This window comes from Coturnix japonica, chromosome 2, assembly GCF_054131305.1.
Source record: "Coturnix japonica strain WE chromosome 2, WE-NBRP24, whole genome shotgun sequence".
NCBI classification, from domain to species: Eukaryota; Metazoa; Chordata; class Aves; order Galliformes; family Phasianidae; genus Coturnix; species Coturnix japonica.
Window position 1 is genome coordinate 135324335 of NC_140664.1, and position 23066 is coordinate 135347400.

General features: G+C 46.0%; 1 protein-coding gene across 2 annotated transcripts in view; it reads left to right on the forward strand.

Moving 5' to 3' along the window:
- The first annotated feature begins 973 nt into the window (after positions 1-973).
- Positions 974-23066, forward strand: part of PLCD1 (phospholipase C delta 1) — a 41786-nt gene continuing 19693 nt past the window's right edge. Inside the window, exons 1-3 of one of the 2 annotated variants that reach the window (XM_015852918.3) lie at positions 974-1255; positions 13157-13321; positions 20568-20796. In XM_015852918.3, the coding sequence (XP_015708404.2) occupies positions 1222-1255; positions 13157-13321; positions 20568-20796 (428 nt within the window). In that variant the 5' untranslated portion in view covers positions 974-1221. Of the gene's footprint in view, positions 1256-8610; positions 9101-13156; positions 13322-20567; positions 20797-23066 lie in introns of those variants that run through there. The other variant, XM_015852917.3, reaches the window with a different exon arrangement.

The window sequence follows — 23066 nt, forward strand, 5'->3', positions numbered from 1 at the left end:
TGGGTCCTTCCGAAAGCATCAAAGGGACGGTGAAGGGTTGAGGGGTGAGCTTTAGAAGGGCACAATGCAAAACACCAGCTCTCTGTGTTCTCCACTTGTTTGCTCTTGCACCTTGTGCCAGCACAGAGGAGTTCTGCTATACGAGGGCAGCCTGTGTGTTGTAAAACTTGAAGGATCTTGAAGGAGCAGCCTGACTCCTGGCAGAAAGGGACAAATAGTCCCAAAGCATTTATCACCATGTGCATCCCACATCTGTCCCACTCAGAGAAGGGCTTTTTCCTTCTGTAGGTGGAGCTGCCAGGCTCACAGCTGCTGAGGAACAGGGGGGTTGACGTTTCTGACAGCTGCATCAATTGCATAGATATCACCTAAACAACCAGAAACAAAAATAAACAGTAACAAAACAATGATTGAAAACCTCCCTCTGCCATTCAAGCAGAAGCTTTACTTTCCCACTGTGGATTCCATTTCTTTCTCCTTCCTTCTTTTCCCTACATTATCCTTTAAAAACATCTAAATGAAGAGATGGGGAAAGGACAGAGAAAAACAGCTCAGTAAAAGCCTGAAGGCAGCGAGGAGTTGTTTTCTGCTTCTGCTCCACGGTATCAAATGAGAAGGCTGCAAGTTTTCTTCTGCTTTAAGCTCCTGCTCTTTGTGGTTACAGCTCTATGCTGGCAATTTCTGACCTGTTGTTTTGCTGCTGTGTTTGTCATGTCGTGAAGTAAGTCCTCCCCAGTGCACTCAAGCCCTTTCAACCCCATGCACTGCCTCCAGCTCTGGGTTCTTCCCTTGGATTTACACACTTGGGGGGTCTTTTTATGTGCTCGGCGTCTTCTGGTAGGCAGGAAGGAAAGGAGAAAGGAGCAAGGCACGTTGGAGCCAGCAGCAGAACAGCAGCACAACGCAAAGCTGCAGGAGCAGGAGGTTGGGCAGCGATGACGGCCAGATTTAATGGGGAGGAGCCAAGGGCAGCACGGCGCTGGGGCTCAGCTCTTGGCTTCAGTCGGTGCATTGGGCTCGCGGATGCGGGAGAGAAATAAATGAGGAGTCATAGCGAAGACATCTGTGCAGCCAAAGGGAAGGGAACTGACGTTGGGGATCGCTGGAGCGGGGAGCAGAAGGAGCCCGTTGGGTCTGGCTTCCACCCGCAGCAAGCCAACATCTGGGTACAGCTGTTTCCCGGAGCCCTTCTCCCACTGCACGTCGCCTCCTTTGGCGGCCATGGAGTCGAATGGCACTTTCCTCGGTTGCAGCAGTAAGTCAGTAGATGTGTCTCTGGTATTTCAGCCCTCCAAGAGCTTTCTTTTCTCCTCCTTCCCTCCTCCCTCCTCGTTTTGCCTCTGTATCTCTCTTCGTTTGGAAGCCACGCAGCGTTTAGTTGGTTTTACAGGAGGGAGACAGCAGATTTTGCTCTGTTAATACTGTTAGCTGTGCTGGTAGGATAAGTCTTGGCTGGTGTGTGTGTGTGCAGAAAAGTTGTTCCAAATCTCCTCCTCCTTTTTTTTTCCCCCTGTAAAACAGAAAGTGGGATGGATGCTCCCTGGGTCAACTCCCTGTGTTCTGGGGTAGGCAGCAGAGCTGGGATAAATCCCCTCAGCTCTGAGCCTGCCCACAAGGCTCTGTAAATGCTCAGTAAAATATAATGTTTGTACAAAAAGAAGAAATCCTCTCTGCCCTGACAGCAAGTGAGGTTGGAGAAATCTCAAGTGCCAAAACTGGGAGGCTTGCCTGACAGAGTAAGGAAACAGCTTTTACTCCCTGGGCTGGATTTAATATATTGATTTATTACATCTTTCTTGTGCTTCACTTGTTCCGATGAGCAGCAACAGCTCAGGACTGTGACAGCTGCAGCTTGAGATGGGAAAAGTCTACGGTGCGCTTTCTTTCTGCTGACTGCAGCTATAACTGAAAACAGATTCATAGAGCAGTCAGTGATTGATCATCATCAGGTACAATAAAACTCCCCCAGGCTCAAGAAATCTTCCCTCTGATTATCCCAGATCCCAGAAATCAAACGGGAAGGTAAAACAGAGGTTAACATGGAACTTTCTGTAGGTATCTCATTCATTATAGAACCACTGGGGAGAGAAAGCTAAGAAACACATCTGGAACTATTAAAAGCTTTCCTATTCTGAAGCATGGGTCATTTTTTCAGTGGATATGACTTGCTTTCTTGGTTCAGGGACCAAGAAGAATTCAGTGTCTGATTCTCTATTTTCTTGTCTTGGGCAGAAAAGTGCACACGTGGTGAATAAGCCAAGCTCTCAGAAATCTATTTACTGAAATTCCTTGACACGTATGTGCACGAAGTCACTCTGCATGCCAGGCTGCTTAAACAAGAAAACTTGCTTATGGGTTGGTTTGCTTGCAGGATCAGATTTGTGCTGCTCAGTGTGCTAGAAACATTTCAGATGCTGTGTCTTACACACGTTTATCTATGCTGAAAGTCCATTTACTTCTGTCCAACTGAGATACAACAATGACAACTGTATTTGCTGTATGAGCATTAACCATGGACACATGGTTCTGTCTCAGTACAATATCTGGCAGTCAGAGCTGAGATATTTTCCAGCAGTGAAAGCGGATATTACAGTTGATGAGAGCTTCTGAAAAGTTTGTGGAGTGCTGTTTGTGCTGCGTTTGGATGGAGATCTGAGTCCTGGAGCGGAAACTGAGCATGCTCCCCTTCTTCATACTCCCAGCATAGAGCTGGGATTTCGTGGTTTTGAATGGGTTTAATTCAGCTGTATGGGCTTCTTGTTGCTTCTTTTACAAAGGCTCATCTACATTTATTACACAGCGAATCTCTGCTGGGCTCCATGGGCTATTAATAACCTTTGTTTTGCCTCATGAACGTGGCACGTTTCTGAACTGGGAGTCCTTGTGCTCACATAGATCATAGAATAGCTATTCTGTGCTGTGTCTTATTCTTATACACTGACCTCTTCATACAAGACACTATGTACATTGTGCCTAGAATGCAGAAGCCCCATTACAGAAACGCCTTCTGCCACAGCCCAGGGTGGGAGTCAGCAGGGCAGGGTGTGTAAAAACCCTACAAAACAGGCCGTTTCCTTGTTTCTTCTGTCAACTGAACTGACTTCTGGATGTAAGTTTCCAAATGAATCATCTCCACCTGCCCTTCTTAGCTGGGAGCGTTGAGCGAGCTCCTCCTGGACTTCAGTGGGTGGTGCAATATGGGATCAGCTGGGATCTGCTCTGAAGCAGCTGGTGGCTTTGATCTCCTTTCCTACAAACAAAACCCTGTTTGGTGTGAGTTAGACCAGGTGTGTTGTTTAGGAGTTTCTTAAGCTGCAACTTCGCCAGTAGCGCAGGAGAATTCATCATACTGGCACCGCTCAGCGCATTAAACGTGCAACTTTTCTTTCTTTGGACAAGTTGTCTTATTTTAAGAAGTTATTAATATTCTCACATGAAAGCTACTAAATTTCCAGTCTGATAAATGTTTTTTTTTTTTAGTAGAACTACTCCTTTGGGGTTCGGCCTCTTCTCCCAAGTGGCAATGAAAGGATGAGAGGTAATGGCCTTAAGTTGTGCCAGGGGAGGCTCAGGTTGGATATAAGGAACAAATTCTTCTCAGTAAGAGAAGGGCATTGGCACAGCTGCCCAGGGAATTGGGATCACCATCCCTGAAGGTGCTCAAGAACTGTGGAGATGTGGCACTGGGGGACGTGGGCATAGTGGGGGTGGGTTGAGGTTGGACTTAGGGATCATGGAGGTCTTTTCCAACCTTAATATGATATGGTCTATGATAGCCCACAACTAGTTCTGAGACTTTTGCCTATGTGTGCAGCCCCAACATCGGATCCAAAAGCGGATGAGAGAGATTTGAAAGAGGAAATAGAGGAGGAAGAAGGAAATGCAGTCATTTGGAACATTGCTGCGGGTAGGAGAGATGAAAGGAAGGGAAAAGCAAGAGAGAGGTGTGGGGAAGAGTTTGTGCAAGATCAGGAAACTCGGCCAACTGGATAGGCAGCTCTGGGAGCCAAAAGTGTTGATGGTTTGGGAGCAAAGTATAGTTTCCCTCACAGGGAAATCAAAATATATAAACAGGTATTTATAGAGAAAGCTGCAGATAAGTGCTTGTTGATTTGATCATCCAGGGTGAGATGGGTGAAATGCAGCCCTATAGGGTGTAGGCAGACGAGTCTCCTGTCTCCTTGCTCAGTGCACTGTAGATACTGTCAATGCTGTGAGAAAAACCTCCGGGCCATGCATCTCCCAAGTCCTTACCATGAGTGGAGGGTCTCAGCCCTTAGTCGAGCCCACCAGAATGGAAGGCTGCAGACCCCCCCCAGTTTTGCATAACTCAGTGCTGCAATGCAATTATTGCACAAATTGTGCCCTGCTGTGGGATGATCTGATTGTCTCTCATTTTGGCTGTGGAGGATATTTCAGCTCCTGAAGAAACTGTTGAGAAAAGCTGTTAAGTGTCCTTAAAAAATGAAGCTGGGATGCACCTACAATTGACTTTGGTTTTATGAAGAGAACATCTTCATCAGCGTGTGCTGAGAAACACAACTTATGCAAGTAGGCTGCTGCTGTTGGTCCTATCGATCAAGTTGTCATTATTCCCTTAAATGACTTTCCTCCCACTCTCTTTACACCAACTACTGGAAAAGCTGTAATTTACTTCAAGCCAGTGATGGTTTTAGTGCTTTATTGCAGCCAAATCTGCTTGTGTGCCATTGTGGAAGGACCAAACCGAACTCTGACCATAGGACCAAACCTCTCATCACTGGACTTTATGACTTCAGACTTCACCTGGAGAGGTTCAGGTTGATGATCAGAGGAGATGGAGATGTGGCACTGAGGCACATGGTCAGTGGGTATGGTGGGGTGGGTTGACTGTTGGTCTAGATGATCTTAGAGGTCTTTTCCAACCTTAATGATTCTGTGAAATTTTCAGTCTGGTTTTGAGCTCCTGGATGCAAAGAACTTTAGTAAGGAGTTTTATTTGGATTATATTGAGAGTGCAAGAAGAAAGCAGCAGCTTTTGATGGGTCACGGAGAGTACTGCGCATGGATCCAGGCTGTCTTTGAATGACCCAGACTAGGAAGCCATGAAGAAAAGGTGGCTTGGCTGTGAGGACTGAGTGGAGCAGAGCTGGAAAAGGGGAAACTGTCCTCCAAAAGGATACAAGGAGAAATGGGCCTGAGAAATATTGGGCAGGGTGTCAGCAGTGATATCAGTGCACCAAAAACCTGCATGTCATGTGGATTTCTGATGCCAGTGGAAGAAGATTTTAGCAAGCAGTATAAAGGAGAGGTGCAGTGTGGTGCTTGGGAACAGTTCCTATATGAAGCTTCAGGATCACCCGGCTTCTGCACAGCGGAACCTCTCAAGGATCCTTGGAAGAGAAGCAATGTGAGAAAGAAAAGCCAGTGTAAGGAAGAGAAAGTGGTTCGCTGCTGCCAGCTTCCTGGAGAAGCCCATTCTCGGTGTGACCACAAGGTGGAACTTGGTACATACCACATGCACCGAAGATGCACCCACTGTCACGGAGCAGTAGCTTGGCCAGCAGTGCATTGATGCTTCTGGTCCCAGTAATCACTCCCTGGCCCCCACTTCTCCATAGGGAGTGAAAGGGAGACAGCTGGTGTAGGGGAGCCATTGGCTGAAGCAATCCTCAGCCTTTATCCACCAGGAACTTCAGCTTCTGAGGGCTCCATCACACTAACAAGTGATGGCAGGTTGACATGTAACTACAGAGCAACTGAACTATGACTTTTCCAAACTCTCATTCAGTCTGAGTTCACCTGGGATGATCTTGCACTTGGTAAGGGTTAGGAATGCTCAGGGACAAGCAATGAAGTTCATTTGTCAGCAGTGATATTTTGATTGCACTATTACTGTCTGAAATACAATTCTATGCGGGTAAGCCTGGCAGGGAAGCTGAAATGACAGTTAGCATCATGTAAAATAGACCTCATTTCTTCTTGGTAACATATACAGAGCAAGACACAACCTTTGACCTCATTAGTGGGGAAAAAATCTGCCCTTAAAATGAGATGTGAATGTGTTGTGTAGCTGCCATACGCATTACTAGTCATAGCAGCATAACTTATATCATGTGCATGATGTAATGGGGAAGTGTGAGGTCATCACCAGTGTACGTATGTTCATTCCAGTCCCAGATTATCACAAGTCTGGGCACATCAGCAGCTGACTTCTCTCTTGTCTTTTGTGTCAGTGTAGTATAAAGAGCCATCAGTATTAAGGCTGTGCCACTTCTGGTGTTTCCCAAGGGTAGCAGTGGTTGGTGATGAGCTCCATCCCCCCCAAACCACCTTCTTTTTGCCTTGGTGAAGTGGTTATGGAGCTTCCTTAGCAGCTTTGTATAGGGATGCGATGAAGATTAATTCATTTTGGAAAACTGCCTCTGAATTAATAGTTGTCACATACAGCCTGTTTCCTACTAGTCTCTCCAGCCTTTCTATCACAAGTGTCTTTTTCCTGTATACTGAAGCAGTTTGCTGTCTCTGGGACCGTGTTCTGACATCCTCATTCACATTGATTTCCATTTGCTCTGTGAGCAATCCAGCTGGAATCGATAGGATGATTAGCAAAACCTCAGTCCTGGGTACGGGGACATGAATAACTTCACTCATGTGACAAGTGCCATTGATTTCAGTGGGATTGGTCATACGGGTAAAATTGCAGGCTGAGTGTTCACAGGCTTCATACCCAGTCAGGTGTTACCTGCAATGAATAAGGGTCGGAGAATTTATCCTGAAACCATTTGCAGGATCATTTCCTCCAGTGCTAGAATGTGACACAGCCCCATGTAACATCCATAAGCAATGCCCTGTATCCTACAGTGCCATTCATCCCTCACAGCTTGTCTGTGAGATGCGGTGATGGCTTTAGATGACCTCAGGACTGCACTACATCCAGATCTGTTGTTTCCCAAAGCATGGCCCTTCTGGCCCAGTATTTATTTAAAAGGCCTTGCACCAGAAGAACTTATATGTGCTGTTCTGTGGAAGGAGCTAAACTCAGCGAGCTCTGATCCTTTTCTTGCTCATATGCACGCTGCAGGGATAGACACAATAAAATGTTCACAGCCTGTGAGGCTCTGAGTGATGCTGTTGATGGCATTATTTATTAAGAATTAATGAGAAGATGAAGTGGAGGGGCTCAGTGGGCTCCCAGATCAGCCCCTATGGGACACCGGCTGCTGCCGGACTGGAGAGCAGTTGCTCAGAAGCAAATGGTTTTGCCAAGGCAAGGACGGGAGATGACTCCATAATTAGATCAGTTCTCCCCAAGTATGATGTGAAATATGGGAAGTGCTCAGGGACTGCGAACTAATAAATATCATCTAGCCATTACATCATGGTGCTCACCTCCCTGCCAAGGGCAAAGCCCTCAGCTCCCAGGGGAGCGCTGCTGATTGCAGCTCCGACATCCAACCCGTGTGTGTGGAGAGGGCTCACAAAAGGCTTAATGGTGTTTCCTCAGAAACCTGCCAGCCCAGCTAACATGTTCTGCATTGGCCCATCCATAAAATGCCTTTATTCTCCTTTGCTTTCTCTGACTGGTAGTTGTAGTGTGTAAATAGGGTGTTACTGGTACTGTCGCTCAAGGCCATGCAGTGGCTCTGCCTTGTTCCCAGTGAGTTTCTTACAAAAATAATGAGTTTCTTACAGCAAATAATGAGTCTGTTGATGCCCTTGTGTTGATCAAGTCATCTGTTCTGGTCTGGATATTGGTAGGGCTTGCTCCCAAGTCCACGGAAAGCAGGGTGGCTGGGGTGCCAGACACCTGAAATGAGAATCTGGTTCTAAAATCTAATACAAACTGTGTTGAATATGATGGAAGCTGATGGTGGAGGGACTTGGATTTCCAGCAGAGACAGGTTTGCTGTTGTTCTTGGGCAGATGCTGGTTCTGCAGTATGGGGCATTCACTGCAGCTTGGCTCCATGTCCCTGCATTATCTTCAGGGCAGCAGCAGTGCAAAGGCAATGACAAAAAGCCTGACAAGGTCTGCAAATGCATTCAAGATAGGAGGGCTTAGGTAAGTTCAGCTCTGCATTTCACTGCAGGAGTCATGGTTAGGGACGAGGTGGGTTTTAGTCCCAGCCATTGATGGCTATGAGAACATCTGAGCTTGAACAGGGATTCAATTTGGCTGTGGAGAACATCTGAGCTTGAACAGGGATTCAATTTGGCTGTGGAGCCTCCATCCTTAGAGATACCCAAAACTCACCTGGACAGGGTGTGAGCAACCTGATCAGTGTTTGATGGTGACCCCACTTTGAGAGGGTGGTTGAACTAGACCTCAGAGAGCTCCATTCCAGCCTGAATTGTTCTGTGTAATCAGTGACTTGGGGGCTCACCCCTATACCTTTAAATAGGAATTACAAGAACAAACCCACAGCTATGCTGAAAAGCAGGGTAAGTGACTCACCCAAGTCATGCAGGTAATCGGTAGCAGAGAGGAAATTCTCCAAAGCCTTAGGAAAATGCTCTTCACTAAATGGAAAAGCAGCTTCTGGGCTATGCCTGCCCTGGCTAAAAGGTGTTTCCATCTTCCTCTTCCCTATATGTCAATGGGAACTGCACAGTGAGAAAAGGTGGAGCCAGGCACTGGTGGGCAGGCTGAGCCGAAAGGACTTTTGCACTGAGCCCCAAAGCAATACTTGGGACTCCTGCAAATGATGCATACAATCCCAATGGTGAATGAATGCAGGAAAACTTGCTCCTACTCAAGCAGCTGCCGGCAGACGCATGGGTGTAATTTCGCATCCAACACACGCGACCGATGAGCAAGCGGGAGGAGACTTCCCCAGTCCCACCTCCCAACAGGACTCTGCCCTTTCTCTGCCTCCCGCTGCCTCCTCTCCCTTCTTGGAGCCTTGTTTGACGCCGTGCACGCCTGGGGCTCCTGGATGAGCCGGGATCCCTTCGGGGCCAAAGGGGCCCCTCATCCTTCCCAGCGCTCGGTGCCTCTTTCCGAGCCCTACGCTGGACCATGCAGTGCATCCGGAGGCAGCCCAAGCGCAGCGTGTCCCAGGAAAACATCCTGCGGGAGCAGAGCCGTAGAGTGGCCGCGTTGAATGGCATCAGGCTGGGTAAGGGACACGTTGGCCAGACCCTCGGCACTTCCACATGCTGGCAGCCTCTTGGTTTCTGCCTCTTTTCCCTGCGCAGAGGCAGCGCTCCACCCTAAAGGCAATTCCAAGGTTATTTTTATGCTCTTGAGGGTTTGTTTTTTCACCCCCCCCTTTCTTTTGCCTGTAACCGCCCTCCAGATGTACAAACCGCTTTGTATGAGGCATCAAAGAAAGCAGGACCTCTCTGGCAATGGGTGGGTTTGAAGCTTTCAGGCTGGGCTTTGAGCTCTTGCTGGCGTGAGGATGGTGATGGCCCCTTTCCTGCCTGATTTGAGGGCTTCTGGGTGGTGTGGTGCCACTTAGAGGTTTGTATTCACCAGATGAAAAGAGACAGGAAACCAAGGGAGTTTCATAACTCCTATGGCTATGAACTCATGGCTGGTTCCTGCTTTCTAGAGGGACATGCCCATGTTGATACAAGTTCTTGATTTATGTGGCTGCAGAGAGCAGGTGGAAATAGAAAACAGGCATTTTTTCCCACTGGAATTGTTTGGATCTAATCAAGCAGGTGGGAGAGAGAAGCAGGAGGAGGAAACTTGCTTTATAGCACTCATAATTAATGTTATCAGATCAGCAGGTTCGAGAGGGAGCAACGCAGCACTACAGATTGTTGCTGTCACCTGTAAACATCATCCTAATGATCTTAGTGAAGCTGGAATCAGGCTGCTGCTGTGAGAGCTGCTGTGTTGGTACATTCCCTGCTTGTTGTATACCTGAGATGCATGATACAAAGGTTAATGTCTTTGGTCTCTTGGTGTCTACAGCTTCATAGTGCAGGACAGGACAGTAGCTTCATGCTAGCTGCAATGCTAAGCGTGCTCAAGGCTCTCTTACCTTTCTAAGATGCAGTTTTCACTCTAAACTGTACCGTACACTGAGTGTATTCTATTTAGAACGTATGTGATTGGTATTGTTTGAGGACTGGGGCCTGACCTGTGAAACACATATTGCAATTTTCCGTGACAAGTGTGCATTTGGTATTTTGCAAAGGGTTCTGAGCAAGATAAAGCTCTGCCACATATTTCAGGCGTGATTTGGGCATTGATTTCAGCGTGGTGATTGTTTTTCTCATGCCCTGCATTGTTATATAATTGCAAACCAATATGCCTGTCCTGCTGCACAGTGTTTTTGGAAGCTTGAAATGACATGTGTATATGACAGCTCTGGTTCCTTTCATACAGAAGTTTCCATTGCTGTGAGACAGGGCTCTGCACAGCAAACCTCATCAGCTCCCTGGGGATGTTTGGCAGTAATCCCTAGGGACTGTTTGGGCATAAAACCTGAAATGAAGGAAAACTGCTGGGAAAACTGGCCCACTTTCCAGGCTAGTTTGCCTGTCTGATATACTGTTTGACAGACACACAGCCATCCTGAAGCAAGCTGTGCTCACCCAGTTGACTTGGGTTGCTTGGCCAAGAGGTTGGCCCTCCTTCCTCTGGGCACATCATTGGGTGGTTTAATCCAGCCTTTGGGTTACTGTTGGCAGAGGTCAACCCTGAGCGTCACCTTTATATCCAAAGAGCCCTGGACATTTCCAGCCTCCCACATTAAAGGAATCATGGTGTTTTTACATGCTCATCTTGCCCTCTTGTCCTTCCCTGGCCAACCCCAAGGACTTCTTTGCTTTGAGGGTGGCAGAGTCCTGGAGCACTTTGCCCAGAGATGTGATAGTCTCCTTCTCTGGAGATCTTCAAGACCCACCTGGACAGTGTCCTGTGTGATGTACTGTAGGGAACTGCCTTAGCAGGGAGTTGGACTGGGAGGTTTCTAGAGGTCCCTTCCAACCCCTATGACTCTGTGTTCTTCTGGAAGCCACCTTTTCTCCATCCCCTCCTTGGCTTCTCTCACTTCCTTCTCACTTGCAATCCAGCTTGTGTGTTACCTGTGTGGATCTAGCCTGAAGGAGACAAAGCTGCCCTTGTCTTCTGCTAAAGGCCATGCAGATTTGCTTGTATGAGATTGATATAGCTTTTTGCCCAGGTATCACTCCATATTATACATACTGCATGCAGTTTCTGTGTAACGAAACGTGTCACAGTTAAAATGGATTTCTCATAACATGCTTATGCACTGAAGCACCCAAAGGAATTGGTGGTTTTCCTGCTTTCCTATTCATGCCTTACCCTAGGATGGCATGACCTCCTCGTAGTCCCACAAGGATGCTTTGCATGGTTGGTATCTGAGGGAGGACAGAGTAAACCAAAACAGAGATTTTGCAGGTGAATACATAGGAAGAACTTTGTTGCCTTTCCAGGAACCGTGGGGACTACCACGGCAATGTTAGCAAAGCCTATCATAGAATCGTTTGAGGTGGAATGGAGCATTAAAGGACATCTAGTCCAACTCTCCTGCAAGAAACAGGAACATATACAGCTCTATCAGATGCTCAAAGCCTGGTCCAGCCTGACTTTAAATGCGAAGAAGCCTCAACACTGCTGTTAAGGAGAACAAGGCTTTGTGAGGCCTTTGTGGTGCCAGTCCTTCTTGGCATTCTGGCCTCCTGTAGACCCCTGGGTATGTCTAAACCTCAGCAAACCCAAGAGGGGGTTAATTAAGCAGGCACTTAATTACTGAGACAGCTAATTGAATGTATTGGATAGAGAGAGGCCACAGCAACCTTTCAAAGATCTCCAGCTTCCACAGTAGTGCTTTCAATTCTAGATGACTTGGCTGGGCTCAGCCCCAGAGCTGCTCCTTGGTGTTGGCAAATCCAACTAAAATGGCCTGAGCTGCTCAAAGCTGTGCTGAGCAAACACAGGACACCCTAATATTTATTACTGTCAAAAGATGTCAGCCTCTTTCCCAGCTTGAAATACACTCTTTAGGCCACGCTGTTGTAACTACAAACACACAGCTCTGCTTTCTGCTGCAACCATTATGACCCATCTTAGTGCTCTGCAGCCCCAGGCACTTAGGTTTCATGTATGAATTATCAGGAACTTGGGGTTTGGCAACTTGTCTCTCCTTCTGGGCTTTGTATTTCAAATAATGCTTGGTGGTTTATTGCTTTACCTTGTTCAAATACACAGCTATTCAGGGCAGCAGTGTCTTCCAGAGAGGGGCAAAGGCGGTGATATGCAGAAATGCCATCCTGCAAAGTAAATGTTATTGCATAAATCAGTTTACATGGGTTTCTATCTTGTGAGGTCTTGTCTTATATCTCTGTAGCATTGGGAAATTTCCTGTGATGGGAGTGTTGGGTGGCTGCAAGTGGCCAAATAGTTATTAATGGGAGTCTCATCTGCATTGTCATGATAAGGTCAGCAAAAGTCACGCTGAGTTGGGATATGCTGGTTCAGTACTACAGAGTAAAAGCCTTTGATGCAATGACAGAGGTGTAATAGGCAAGGTGCCTATTACAGAAGGCCCAAGGTGTGTTCCTCATGCTTCATTCTCTCGCCCACCTCTGCCACTTCACCCACTCCTGATCTCTAATTAATGGCTAGTTGGAGGCACAGATTGCCCAGGGAGGTTGTGGATGCCCCATCCCTGGAGGCATTCAGGGCCAGGCTGGATGTGGCTCTGGGCAGCCTGGTCTGGTAGTTGGTGACCCTGCACATAGCAGGGGGGTTGAAACTGGATGATCATTGTGGTACTTTTCAACCCAGGCCATTCTATGATTCTATGATTTTAATTATACTTAAGTCTTGGGACTCAATCTAAGAAGTCTGCAAAGCTGCAGTCCCTTTCATGAGCATAGAATGTGACATGGCAGATTTCTGGGTCTCTTTACTCTGCTGTTCTCCCCAGAGCTGGCTGCACTGCAGGTGGTTTGGTTTTGTCTCTCACTTTTGTTCTGTGGCAGTGAGGAACCTATGTACATTATTATTATTATATGTACAAAGGGTGGACCAAGCTCTGAGCGCCCTGATCAAGCTGTAGGTGTCCCTGTTCATTGCAGGGGAGTTGGACTAGCTGACCTTTAAATGTCCCTTCCCACGCGAACAATTCTGTTTCTTTATGACTATTTCTTTTGCTGACTCTTGTGACATTACCACTACTGTTTCTCCCTAGGCTTGAAAGATGACAAGGACCTGAAGTTCCTCTTGAAAGGCAGCCAGCTGCTAAAAGTGAAGTCCAGCTCTTGGAGGAAGGAGCGGTTTTACAAGCTCCAGGAGGACTGCAAAACCATATGGCAGGAATCAAAGAAGATGCTGAGGTCTCCAGACTCACAGATCTGTAAGTAAAGTTTGCACCATCACAGGTATAGGGCACTGTCTGCTTGGGTCCAACCAGGACCATTATGAACCAGAACCAGGGGTTCTTGGGGTAAATCAGAACCAGGACCATTTCACAATGAACATAATACATGGAACCATGAGACCAGACCCTTCACATGTCCTGTATCATACACTGAGTTATGCTGTCTGCTTTGGATACAGTTGGGAGGAATCAGGAATAGGATCAGGCAGGGTAACTATCTGTTTATATGCTTTGTTTTTCACTTCATTTGCTATTTTTCTGACATATTGTTCTGTCCCTGATAATCATGGTCTGGTAAAGCCAAGAGGTAAATGAATAACATGTAACATAGTATGTTGAAATGTAACATACAGTCTGTGCTATTTACACAGTTGTTTTTGTAACAGTCACAACTAACTAAATGAAGAATGAGCCTTCAAGATTGTGCCCCCACCCCACAGATGGTAATAAGGAGTAAGGCAGTAAAGCAAAATATGTTTGGTTTATTACTAAACTCTTCTTACCGTGGCCTTGGGCAGGTCATTTAATCTCTTGACACAACCTTCCTCACACGTTTCCTTTTGGCTCATCTATCTCGCTATAAAAGGCTTTGGATTAGAAACTGTTCCTTACTGTGTGTCCTGAGCTCAGCTGAACTGCCCAGGTACCAATACAGTAACCCGTAATGACAACAATTAATGCAAAGGCCCTAGGGAACCTTTGCTTGCGAGGAACGCCTGTGCCACTGAGCTGTATTCTGTATAAAAGCAAAGTCCTTTCTCAGATTATGTCTTGCTACAAAACAAACAAGGGTGTGAATGGAGAAGAATGACTTTAGAACTTTAATTTCTGTGCTCTGAGCCAGCAATTTCCAAATTATAGGGTCTGAGAGCACCTTCAGCAGCACTCCCAATCCCATCTGATTCCCTGCAGTGAATGGGTGGGATCCTTGTGCCATGGCTCCAGGGACATTGAGGTTTGATTGGAGAAGCCCTAGTTGATCCTATTCCCTCCATTCCTGGGCCAGTGGAATAGAGAACTGTCTTAACCATGACTTCGTTATATATTGTGTTCATCTTAGCTGGGCGTTGGGAACAGGTTGTGAGTGTGTCAGTGTGGGTGTGGATTTACACCACTCAAGATATACTTTACTAACTGGGTAAAGCTGTCATTGCCACACTTAGGGCAGTCCCACATGCTCCTGGTCCTCAGCCCCCAGCCACAACCTCAAGACCATTTGTTTTCCCATTTCTTTGTCCTCTGAGATCTTCCATCCCCAAGTTATCAGTGTGACTGCAGTGTTTGAACTCGTTTCTTAGGCTTTTGATTTCACCAGGCTGATTTGTGTTTAATTACAGAGGGGATTATCCCAACGTCAAGCTGTGACCTCTGGTAGGTTTTGTTGCTACAGCTGCCTTCACTTTCGGCTTGGGATTTTCAGGTGGTCAAAAGACAGAAGAAGAGGGCAGGATTGTTGATTTGATGCTTAAAAGGCAGGGACTGTGAGGCGAGTCTCTCCAGAAGGTCACCCTTCCTTGTTAACAGACAGCACCCTTGCACTCCAGTGCAAAGCCTTTCTAAAACTGATGATAAGCTGCCTTTTTTGGAAGGAGAAAGAATGAGCCAAGTGGAAAAAGGGGAGATTTGAGCCCGAGGTCTAATCTTATCTGTGACAGAGCTCACAGCAGGAAGATGGAGGCACCTCAGAAGAGCAAAGTCTGGATAGGGTGAGGGTTACGCTTTTGTGTTTGGGCAGTTTCCTGTTATTCCTGTTCCTATAATCAGGCAGAAGGTCTGTTTGTAAACCATTGTGTGGTGGTGCCTGTAGGAGATAAAACCAGAGGTCTCTAAAGTGAGACAGAAGAATCTCAGCTGAATGAAGCTAAGAAAAACAGCGACATATCCGGGCTGTCGCAGGCACAGATATGTACATGGTGTACAGCCATTACCTTCCTCTGTTTTCTTTTATTTTAAACAACTGGAAATTCAGATTGGATGCTGTCTTGATATCTCTGTTGCCCACAGGGCTTTCTGGGGAATAGGCTGCCGTTCCAACATGGTTGCTACATAGAAAGAACTTAATCCATTTGTTGCTTATTATCCATAATTCGTTAATTTTCAGTATGTTCTGTTTAGGCCCAAGAGAGCCTCTAATGACAGAGTTCAAGTGGCAGAATTAGAAGTCTGGGGGCAATGGAAAAGTTTTGTGCCTGGTGGCTTGAAGATGGTTGGTGCAGTCAGTGCCAGATCCCTCCTGAGCATCATTACAGTGGGAGGGAAGGAAGCCAGAGGAGGCAGATAGGTTTGCATTCGAAGAGCAGCAACCCATCAGTAACACTGCCTTGTTTAGCTTGGTCAGATATCAGGTCTCACCTCCATGTGAGAAAGAACAAAGTGCCATGAGCTGCTTTGAGTGAAATCGATTTTTGAATGTCTTTCCTTAAAGCAGCTGAAATCCCTACTGTGAGCTCCCTTAAGCCAGAATCAATCCCTTTAAAAACTCTCTGAACTTGAGGATTTGTAGGGATGGTTGAAAACTTTCCAGTGAAACATCCCGATGAGGGTCTGGTGAAAAAAACAGAGTATAAGGAAAAGGCTGAATGAGTGGGTAGAATGCAGGGATATTATAACAGAGCCAAGAAGGGGCTTTGCTTCCTCCTGCTCCCTCTTTATGTTTGTTGGAGGCTCAGGGAGGTGATGCTTCCCATGACCGTGAGTGACCATCGCACACTGCTTAGAGGATGACTCACTGGGGGAGCTTTGTGAGTCACGGGCCGTGCAATCAAGAAACAAGTTTATGAGTTTTGGCTCAAGTATTCCAATTTGTAGCCAAAATGCTATTTATGTTGTTGTTGTTGTTGTTTTTCTTTTTTCCCTGTTTTGGTTAAAAAAAAATCAGATTGAGAGCAGGTGTTTAAGGCCAGTTTGGATGATGCCCTGGGCAGTCTGATCTAGTGCTGCATCTAGTGGCTGGCAGCCCTGCCTGTGCAGGAGGTTGGAACCTGATAACCCTTCAGGTCCCTTCCAACCCAAGCCATTCTGTGATTGTATGGATCAATTTACAGAGGTGAGCTAAATTCAGTTGCACAATTGGTTAAATGAAGATTGTAATATTGCATAAAGGCATAACATCTATATTTTGATCTAACGATTCATTATTTGCAGTATTAAAAATGCACTGGATTTGTTCCAGTTCCTCCCAGTTCCAGTTTTTATATGGTTTGAACACAACACAATTCTTTTTATATTTATAGCCTCCTACCAGTGTTTGTCAGAAAACCTTTCCCTTCGTTTTTGAGTTCCTGTGGCATTTAGTAACACCCTTAACACACCACTTGACCAGCATCCCATGTTGTTCTTGTGGATGGATGAATGATTGCCTCCATTGAATTAATGCCCTCACCTCACCTTTGGGAGAACAGAAAGGATGTGATGTTTCTCTGTGCTTACTCATGGCAAGAAGTAGAGGGTTTAAATCACTCCTGTGGATCTGATAAGTGCCAAAAGCCAACAGAAACCCTCAGCAACCTGCATACACACAGCAGGCAGCTGGCTGCACTGACAGCTTCCTCCTGGGGTTGGTCAGGTGCATTCTCTAGGTCTGATCATTGCTTTGCGATCAGACGCGTATTTGTCCCTGGAAAAATATTTGCTGATGTGAATCTGTTACGCAAGGCAGCCGTCAGCTGTGAAAACAAAACCGTCTGTCTGTGGGTCTCATTAGTTATTATCAGAATCATTCAACCCATAAAGCAAGTCACATTGATTGCAGAACTGTCTCTTGTTGTTTTTTCTTTTTTGTTGGCTTTTTTTTGTATTTTCTCATTTTAATTTTAAATCAGGCCACCACATGGTTTCTGGGGCAGTTTTCAACATAGGAAGTGCTCCAGCAAATACTGACCTTATTTTCCACAGCATATGTTAAATGCAAAGGTGGAAGCGTTGGAAGCCTCCGATCCAAATTTAGTGGCAGTGTAATGGCATGAGAAGTAGGAACTGGTGGCAAAAATAGTTTGTGGGGACCTGCTTGTGATGTCTGGAAGGAATGTAAATACAGATCGCTCTGTTTACATCAGCGCCCCGAGCTGTGTTGGTTATGCAGAAAGGCTGGGTGTAAAGACCTTTTTAATACAGGTATTTCCAAACAACTTGTAACATCAGTTGTGCACCTTATGTTGTCAGCTGGTGACACACACCAGCACTAAGAGCAGATCTCAAGTTAAACAGTGTGCTCAGCAAGTCAGGGAGAGGGGAGAATGGATGAGGAATCAGCAATTGAGAGCTTGGATGGGGAGATGAGTGTTATCAGGGCTAAGAAGGCACAGGACAGCAGCACCTTTGTATGTTCTTGCAAGGTGCTGAGCAGACCTGGCTGAGCTCTAATTGGGATTGGGCTGGATGTCTGGTCTCTCTGCAGACAACCATTGTTGAGTGCAAATATGCGGTGAACTATGAACAGCTCAGTACATTTCTCATCTGACAGTAAACAATAGTGACTTAGTGAGACAATTAGAGTGGGACAGAGTAATTCAGTGTGACCGAGTGCCACACTGCAGAGATCACTTGTTAACGAAAGGGAAGTAGGATAAGGAAAGCGAAGGATGAGAAGGGTGCCCAGAGTGACAGATATTTTCCTCCTCCCCTTATGAGTAACTCAGAGCCAGCTGTTTTGGCAGTGCCTCTAAGTGTCCATATATTGACCCTCATCTCTTTGTCAGCAAAAGAACAAAGAAAGAGAAGCAACTTGCTGTCCTTGTCCTTTGCACGCTTAGTAGCTTGCAGGAGATGCAGCTTCAGTTGTTTATCCCCCTTTTCTGTAAGACTTTTGTCTTCCATTCTTCCTTTTTCTGTATTGTTTGGGATTTCTGAAGTGTTGGCACCCACAGCAGCCAGGAAGGCTGACTGGGTTGTAACCTGTTCAACTCCATGTTGGGAGGTCAGGAAGGACTTTAGTTCCTTGTGTCAAGTCACAGGTTTTGTGCTTCCCACAACCCATCTTTTCAGCAGACATAAACATTCAGGAGAAGCAGATGCAGACTTTCCAAATCCTCTTCTTTTGGTGGTTACCTCCTCGCTATGGAGTGTTGGGAAGGATGGGGAGGTCATGGAGAGGTGCATTTGGTGGGTGTTTGCTGCAGCTGCTCCTCTCCTGACAAACACTTCTCTGTCCCCTCTTATTTCTAATTTCAACTTGGTTTGGGATTGCTTAATATAGTGTGCTCATGGCCCAGGAGCAGCTGATAATGTATTCATGTGGGCTAAGATTTTCCAGAAAAGAGATAACATTTGCAGATGGCTTGGGCTGACTCCTTTGGCTTTGGCTTTTATATTGATAGACAAAAGCAGTACACAAGCCTAAACTGTGGAAAGCTTTAAAAAGTCTCCTCCCTGCTTTTACAGTTCCTGTATTGGTAGCTTCTATTGGCTCTTGTGTGACTACAGCAGGCACTGATCTTGTTCTTCAGGCTTCCTCATACCTTTTCTGCATGGAAGAACTTTGTGTTCTTCATCATCCTCTCTCCAATAATATACCCCATGGAGATTAAGGCAGCCCTTCCAGCTACAGGTTTTCAATCTCTTTTCCCTCCCACACAGCTCTCTTTCTTTTTCCAGTAGATTCACTTTGCCAGATAAAGGTTTCCAAAGAATACATTCTAAATTTCCAATATTTAACATCAGATTTTCTAGTCTTGGAAACACTAGGTCATTGCCAACCCAAAGTTTAGGGATTGATTGCACTAGCATACTAGCTAGCCAGTCTAAAGCAACATTTTATGAGCCAAGCAGTGGTGAGCAGTTGGCAGGTGATAAGGAACAACGGGATGATCCTTCCACTTGCAGTGCCTTAACCAAGAGAGACCAGGAGTGGAAGAGAATCACCTACTTATGGACTGTCCTTGTGGTACACATCTGCATTTGAGATGTGCTAACTAAGGTATGCTTCCTGCCATTTGCCTATTAGTGAGCAAATTCAGCAGCAGCTCTCCACCAGCAGCTCAGCTGTAAGAGAATTGCAGCCCTCTTCTTCAGAAGATAATTTTAGCACTCGAAACCATAAGCTTTCACTTAACAGTAAATTGGCTAGATAATGTAATTCCACAGCAGCCCATCCCGTCCCCTCCCATCTCATCCCAACACAACCCAACCTCTCTCCTCCCCTGCCCTCTGTCTGATCCACTGTTGGCCTTTACCAAGTGATAATAAAAGACCACCCAAAGATAATTACTTATCATCAGGAAGGAATGTTGCCAGTTGTAGGAGGGGTCTCATGGTATGTTCTGGCATGGAAACCAAGTCAGCAAAGTGTTACGGAAGATATTGGACCACCCCAACACATGGTTGGAATTTAAAGCAAATGTCAAGTGTTGGTTTTGAACAGTCACAAATGTTTGAAGATTATAGATACGTTTGTAAGTGTGTGGTGTTGTCTCAGTTACTTCCTTTTCCTTCACAGTGTGTCTTGAAGGCCTTGTGTGTGCACATGGTGAACCTTGCGTGGCTTCAGGGCTCATTTGTACTCGGTGATGATCAGAGATGGGAATGGGAATGAATGGATTTAAAAGCCGTACTTTGCTTTCTTACAGCAAATGGGATCAAACTGACCTTTGGCAGAGGTGTGGATAGAGCATGGTTGACAGCAGACTGCCCTGAGTCTTTGGTCTTTTCCTGCCCAGTTTACACTAGTGCGAGTGAGAAGATTATATGGGATTTTAGGTGTTACCTTCTTATTTTTTGCAGATTGAAGAGTGACCATTTCAGTCCATGCCCTGCTTTGACTGAAGTCACTCCTCATTTTCCTGTGGACCTTTAGAATTCTTTGTTTCCAGTTCTGGGGGGAGAACAGCTGAGGGTTATTTGGTTGATCGTGTTGGTACAGTCTTTAGAGGCAAAGATCAAGTCAGGGATGCTTCAAGGACCAGGCTGAAAGTCTTGAAAGTAAATGGTACCTCATAGATGTGATACCACAATATGGCACCTCTGCAAATGCTTATCCTTTGTTATATACAGGACGTGTGAAAAGAACAAGGAGTTTTGTTTTGTTTTTACGTTTCTTGCACATTTTGCTGCTTTTGATCTGAACTTTCTTTAGCGCTGAATGGAAGCTGGAAAAAAACAAAGAGAATCCTCCAGCTGTGGGAGGTTGCAGAAAAAGGAAAAAGAGTAATTTCTTAAAATCCATCTCTAAGCAGAGATAAGGGTGAGCGAACCCCTGCTGACAGCAAGCTCTGTTTTCTTTCCACAGTCTCTATTGAAGATATTCGGGATGTGAGGTCAGGCCATAAAACAGAAGGTATGGAAAAATACGCCAAGGATGTACCAGAGTATCGCTGCTTTTCCATCATTTTCAAAGACCAGAGGAAAAACCTGGACCTCATTGCAAGTTCAGAGGACGATGCCAACCACTGGGTCTGCGGCCTTGGGAAAATCATAGCCCACAGCAACTCCATGAACCAGAAAGAGAAACTCCAACAGTATCCTTTGCCTTGTAAAGCGATTAATTGCACACAAAGATGCACTTGTCTTTCTCTGTGGGTGGATGTAGTCGTATAACCCCCTTTTTTACTACTGGCCCTGGGCACTGAGTTTTCTCTTCATACTGGTTTTGTACCTGGGCAAGCTGCTTGGTTTCCAGTGCTTCTTTTTATCCCTGTTTACAGTGATACATGCAAGAGTGGACTCGGGCTTCACAGAGCTCCTTAAGCAAAGAATTGCTCCTTTCAGGGTGCTCCAGATAAAACAATCATTATTTTTTTTGTGTGTGTTCTTCAGGGGTCTGTTTCATTTGCATTGCAGTAAACTCCAGGACAGGCACTTTTTGGCAAGGCATGAAAGGCCCATAGTGTTTATCATGGTTTGCAGTAATATAAGGCGAGGGAACTGATTCTCCCCTTCTGTCTGCCAAGTTTACTCCAGGGTAGCTCCACTGACTCAAGCGAAATTACTCCTTGTTTGCCTCAGCATGGGAGGAAGTTTTGCCTTGAAAGATGAAGTTGCTCTAGAGACAGTGCAGGCATGGGAAGGGAAGGGAAGGGAAGGGAAGGGAAGGGAAGGGAAGGGAAGGGAAGGGAAGGGAAGGGAAGGGAAGGGAAGGGAAGGGAAGGGAAGGGAAGGGAAGGGAAGGGAAGGGAAGGGAAGGGAAGGGAAGGGGAAGAGTTGGTTGTATGAGGAGAGTGAATTAGTTATTGAATTAAATCCTACCCTACCTCAGTTCATAGGGAATTTTCCCCCAGGCTGAATTTCACTCAGTAAATTAATTGCATCCATGTGAAAGCAGACTGTCTGTGGGTGTAGTTTTTGCTGGGTTTTCTGCAGTTCCTCTGTGTCTGAGGCCCTGAATGTAACATATGAACCTGCTGGCTGATTTCACCCTGATTTGACAGGGCAGTGGTGGTCATAAAATATTAAGCTGCCTTAAGCTTTGCAAAAAAAGGCATCCAGCTATCAGAGAGGAAAACAGATAGCACTTGGCAATGAGGGAAGGCTGTGTGAGCTTCATGCCTGGCTGACATCAAAGAATCCATGCAGAGGAGGGGTAATGTGAAGTTGTCAGCTGGGGAAAATCACAAAGCTGGAGCCTAAGCCTGAGCAGGCACCAGGGAGCCTTTCCCTCAGCCAAGGCTTCCTCTGTGTGGGTTCCCCACTGGGTAATCATGTACTGATGATGAGGGAAATGGCACATAAATGCTGAGCTTTCATCGGACTTTACTCTTCTGTGGATTCTCTGAAGTGTGAAGTCGTGGCTCTGAGGGACATGGTTTATTGATATGGTAGGGATGGGATGTTGGTTGGGCGTGATGACCTCTGTGGTCTTTTCCAACCTTAATGATCCTGTGATTCTGAGTCTAATAAGCACCTGCACCAGCTTGATTGAAGGAGTCAATTCCACTAATACTGATATGAGCATGATGGTGTCCTTGATGGCAGGGGTGCTTCCCAGACAAGTTGAAATCTTGAAGCTTCAGCGCTGTTGGAAGTGTTACGCTCTGTTGGTTTACCTTCTGAATGTGAAAGATGCCTCCGCTCCATGGTATATGGAGAAAATCTGGGCCACAGAAACCTGTCCCTGGAGCTTATCAGTTGATTGCATTGATGAAAAACTTCCCTGTAAGAAGAAATCAGATTGTTAAGGTGCGAGGGGGAAATAACAATGGCATTTGCAAGGGAAGAGAGCTGTAAATTTCCAGCGTGGAAAAGTACCTCTCTGACTTTGGAAAGCAGAATTGGAGCTAAATGGGGTTGGTAGGCAAGCCGTATTTCTGGAAGAGTAATTACTGTGTGGTCCTGGCTTCCAATCTGGGATTGTTTCAGGTCGCTTAACGTAACCTGGAATTACAGAACAGCATGATTTCTCATTTGAAATTTGATGATGTTTAATTAAAGCCTGAGATTTTAAATTTAGTCCATCTTCACTGGGTTTGCTTGGCAGCGTGGGTTTATTCACATCTTCCTTAAACCTCAGAAGCGTGCTCTGCATCTGTGAGCACAGAAGGGGAAGAGACAGTGGAGAAGTGTTGCATCCCCTGCCTGTCCCCCATCCATTGCTGGAGAATTGCTGTGCAGTGGATCTTTTCCAGCCTTAGAAACCTTGCAAAGCAGATAAGGAATGAGATTTTGAAAACAAGTACTGAAAGCGAATACTTTGGTTGTTGTAGGTGGGGTTTGTTTGGCTTCTTATATAATGGAGGTGCCTGTGGTAGCAAGGGGCTGGAATTCGTGTGTTATATGTCCTTTCCAGTCCTAT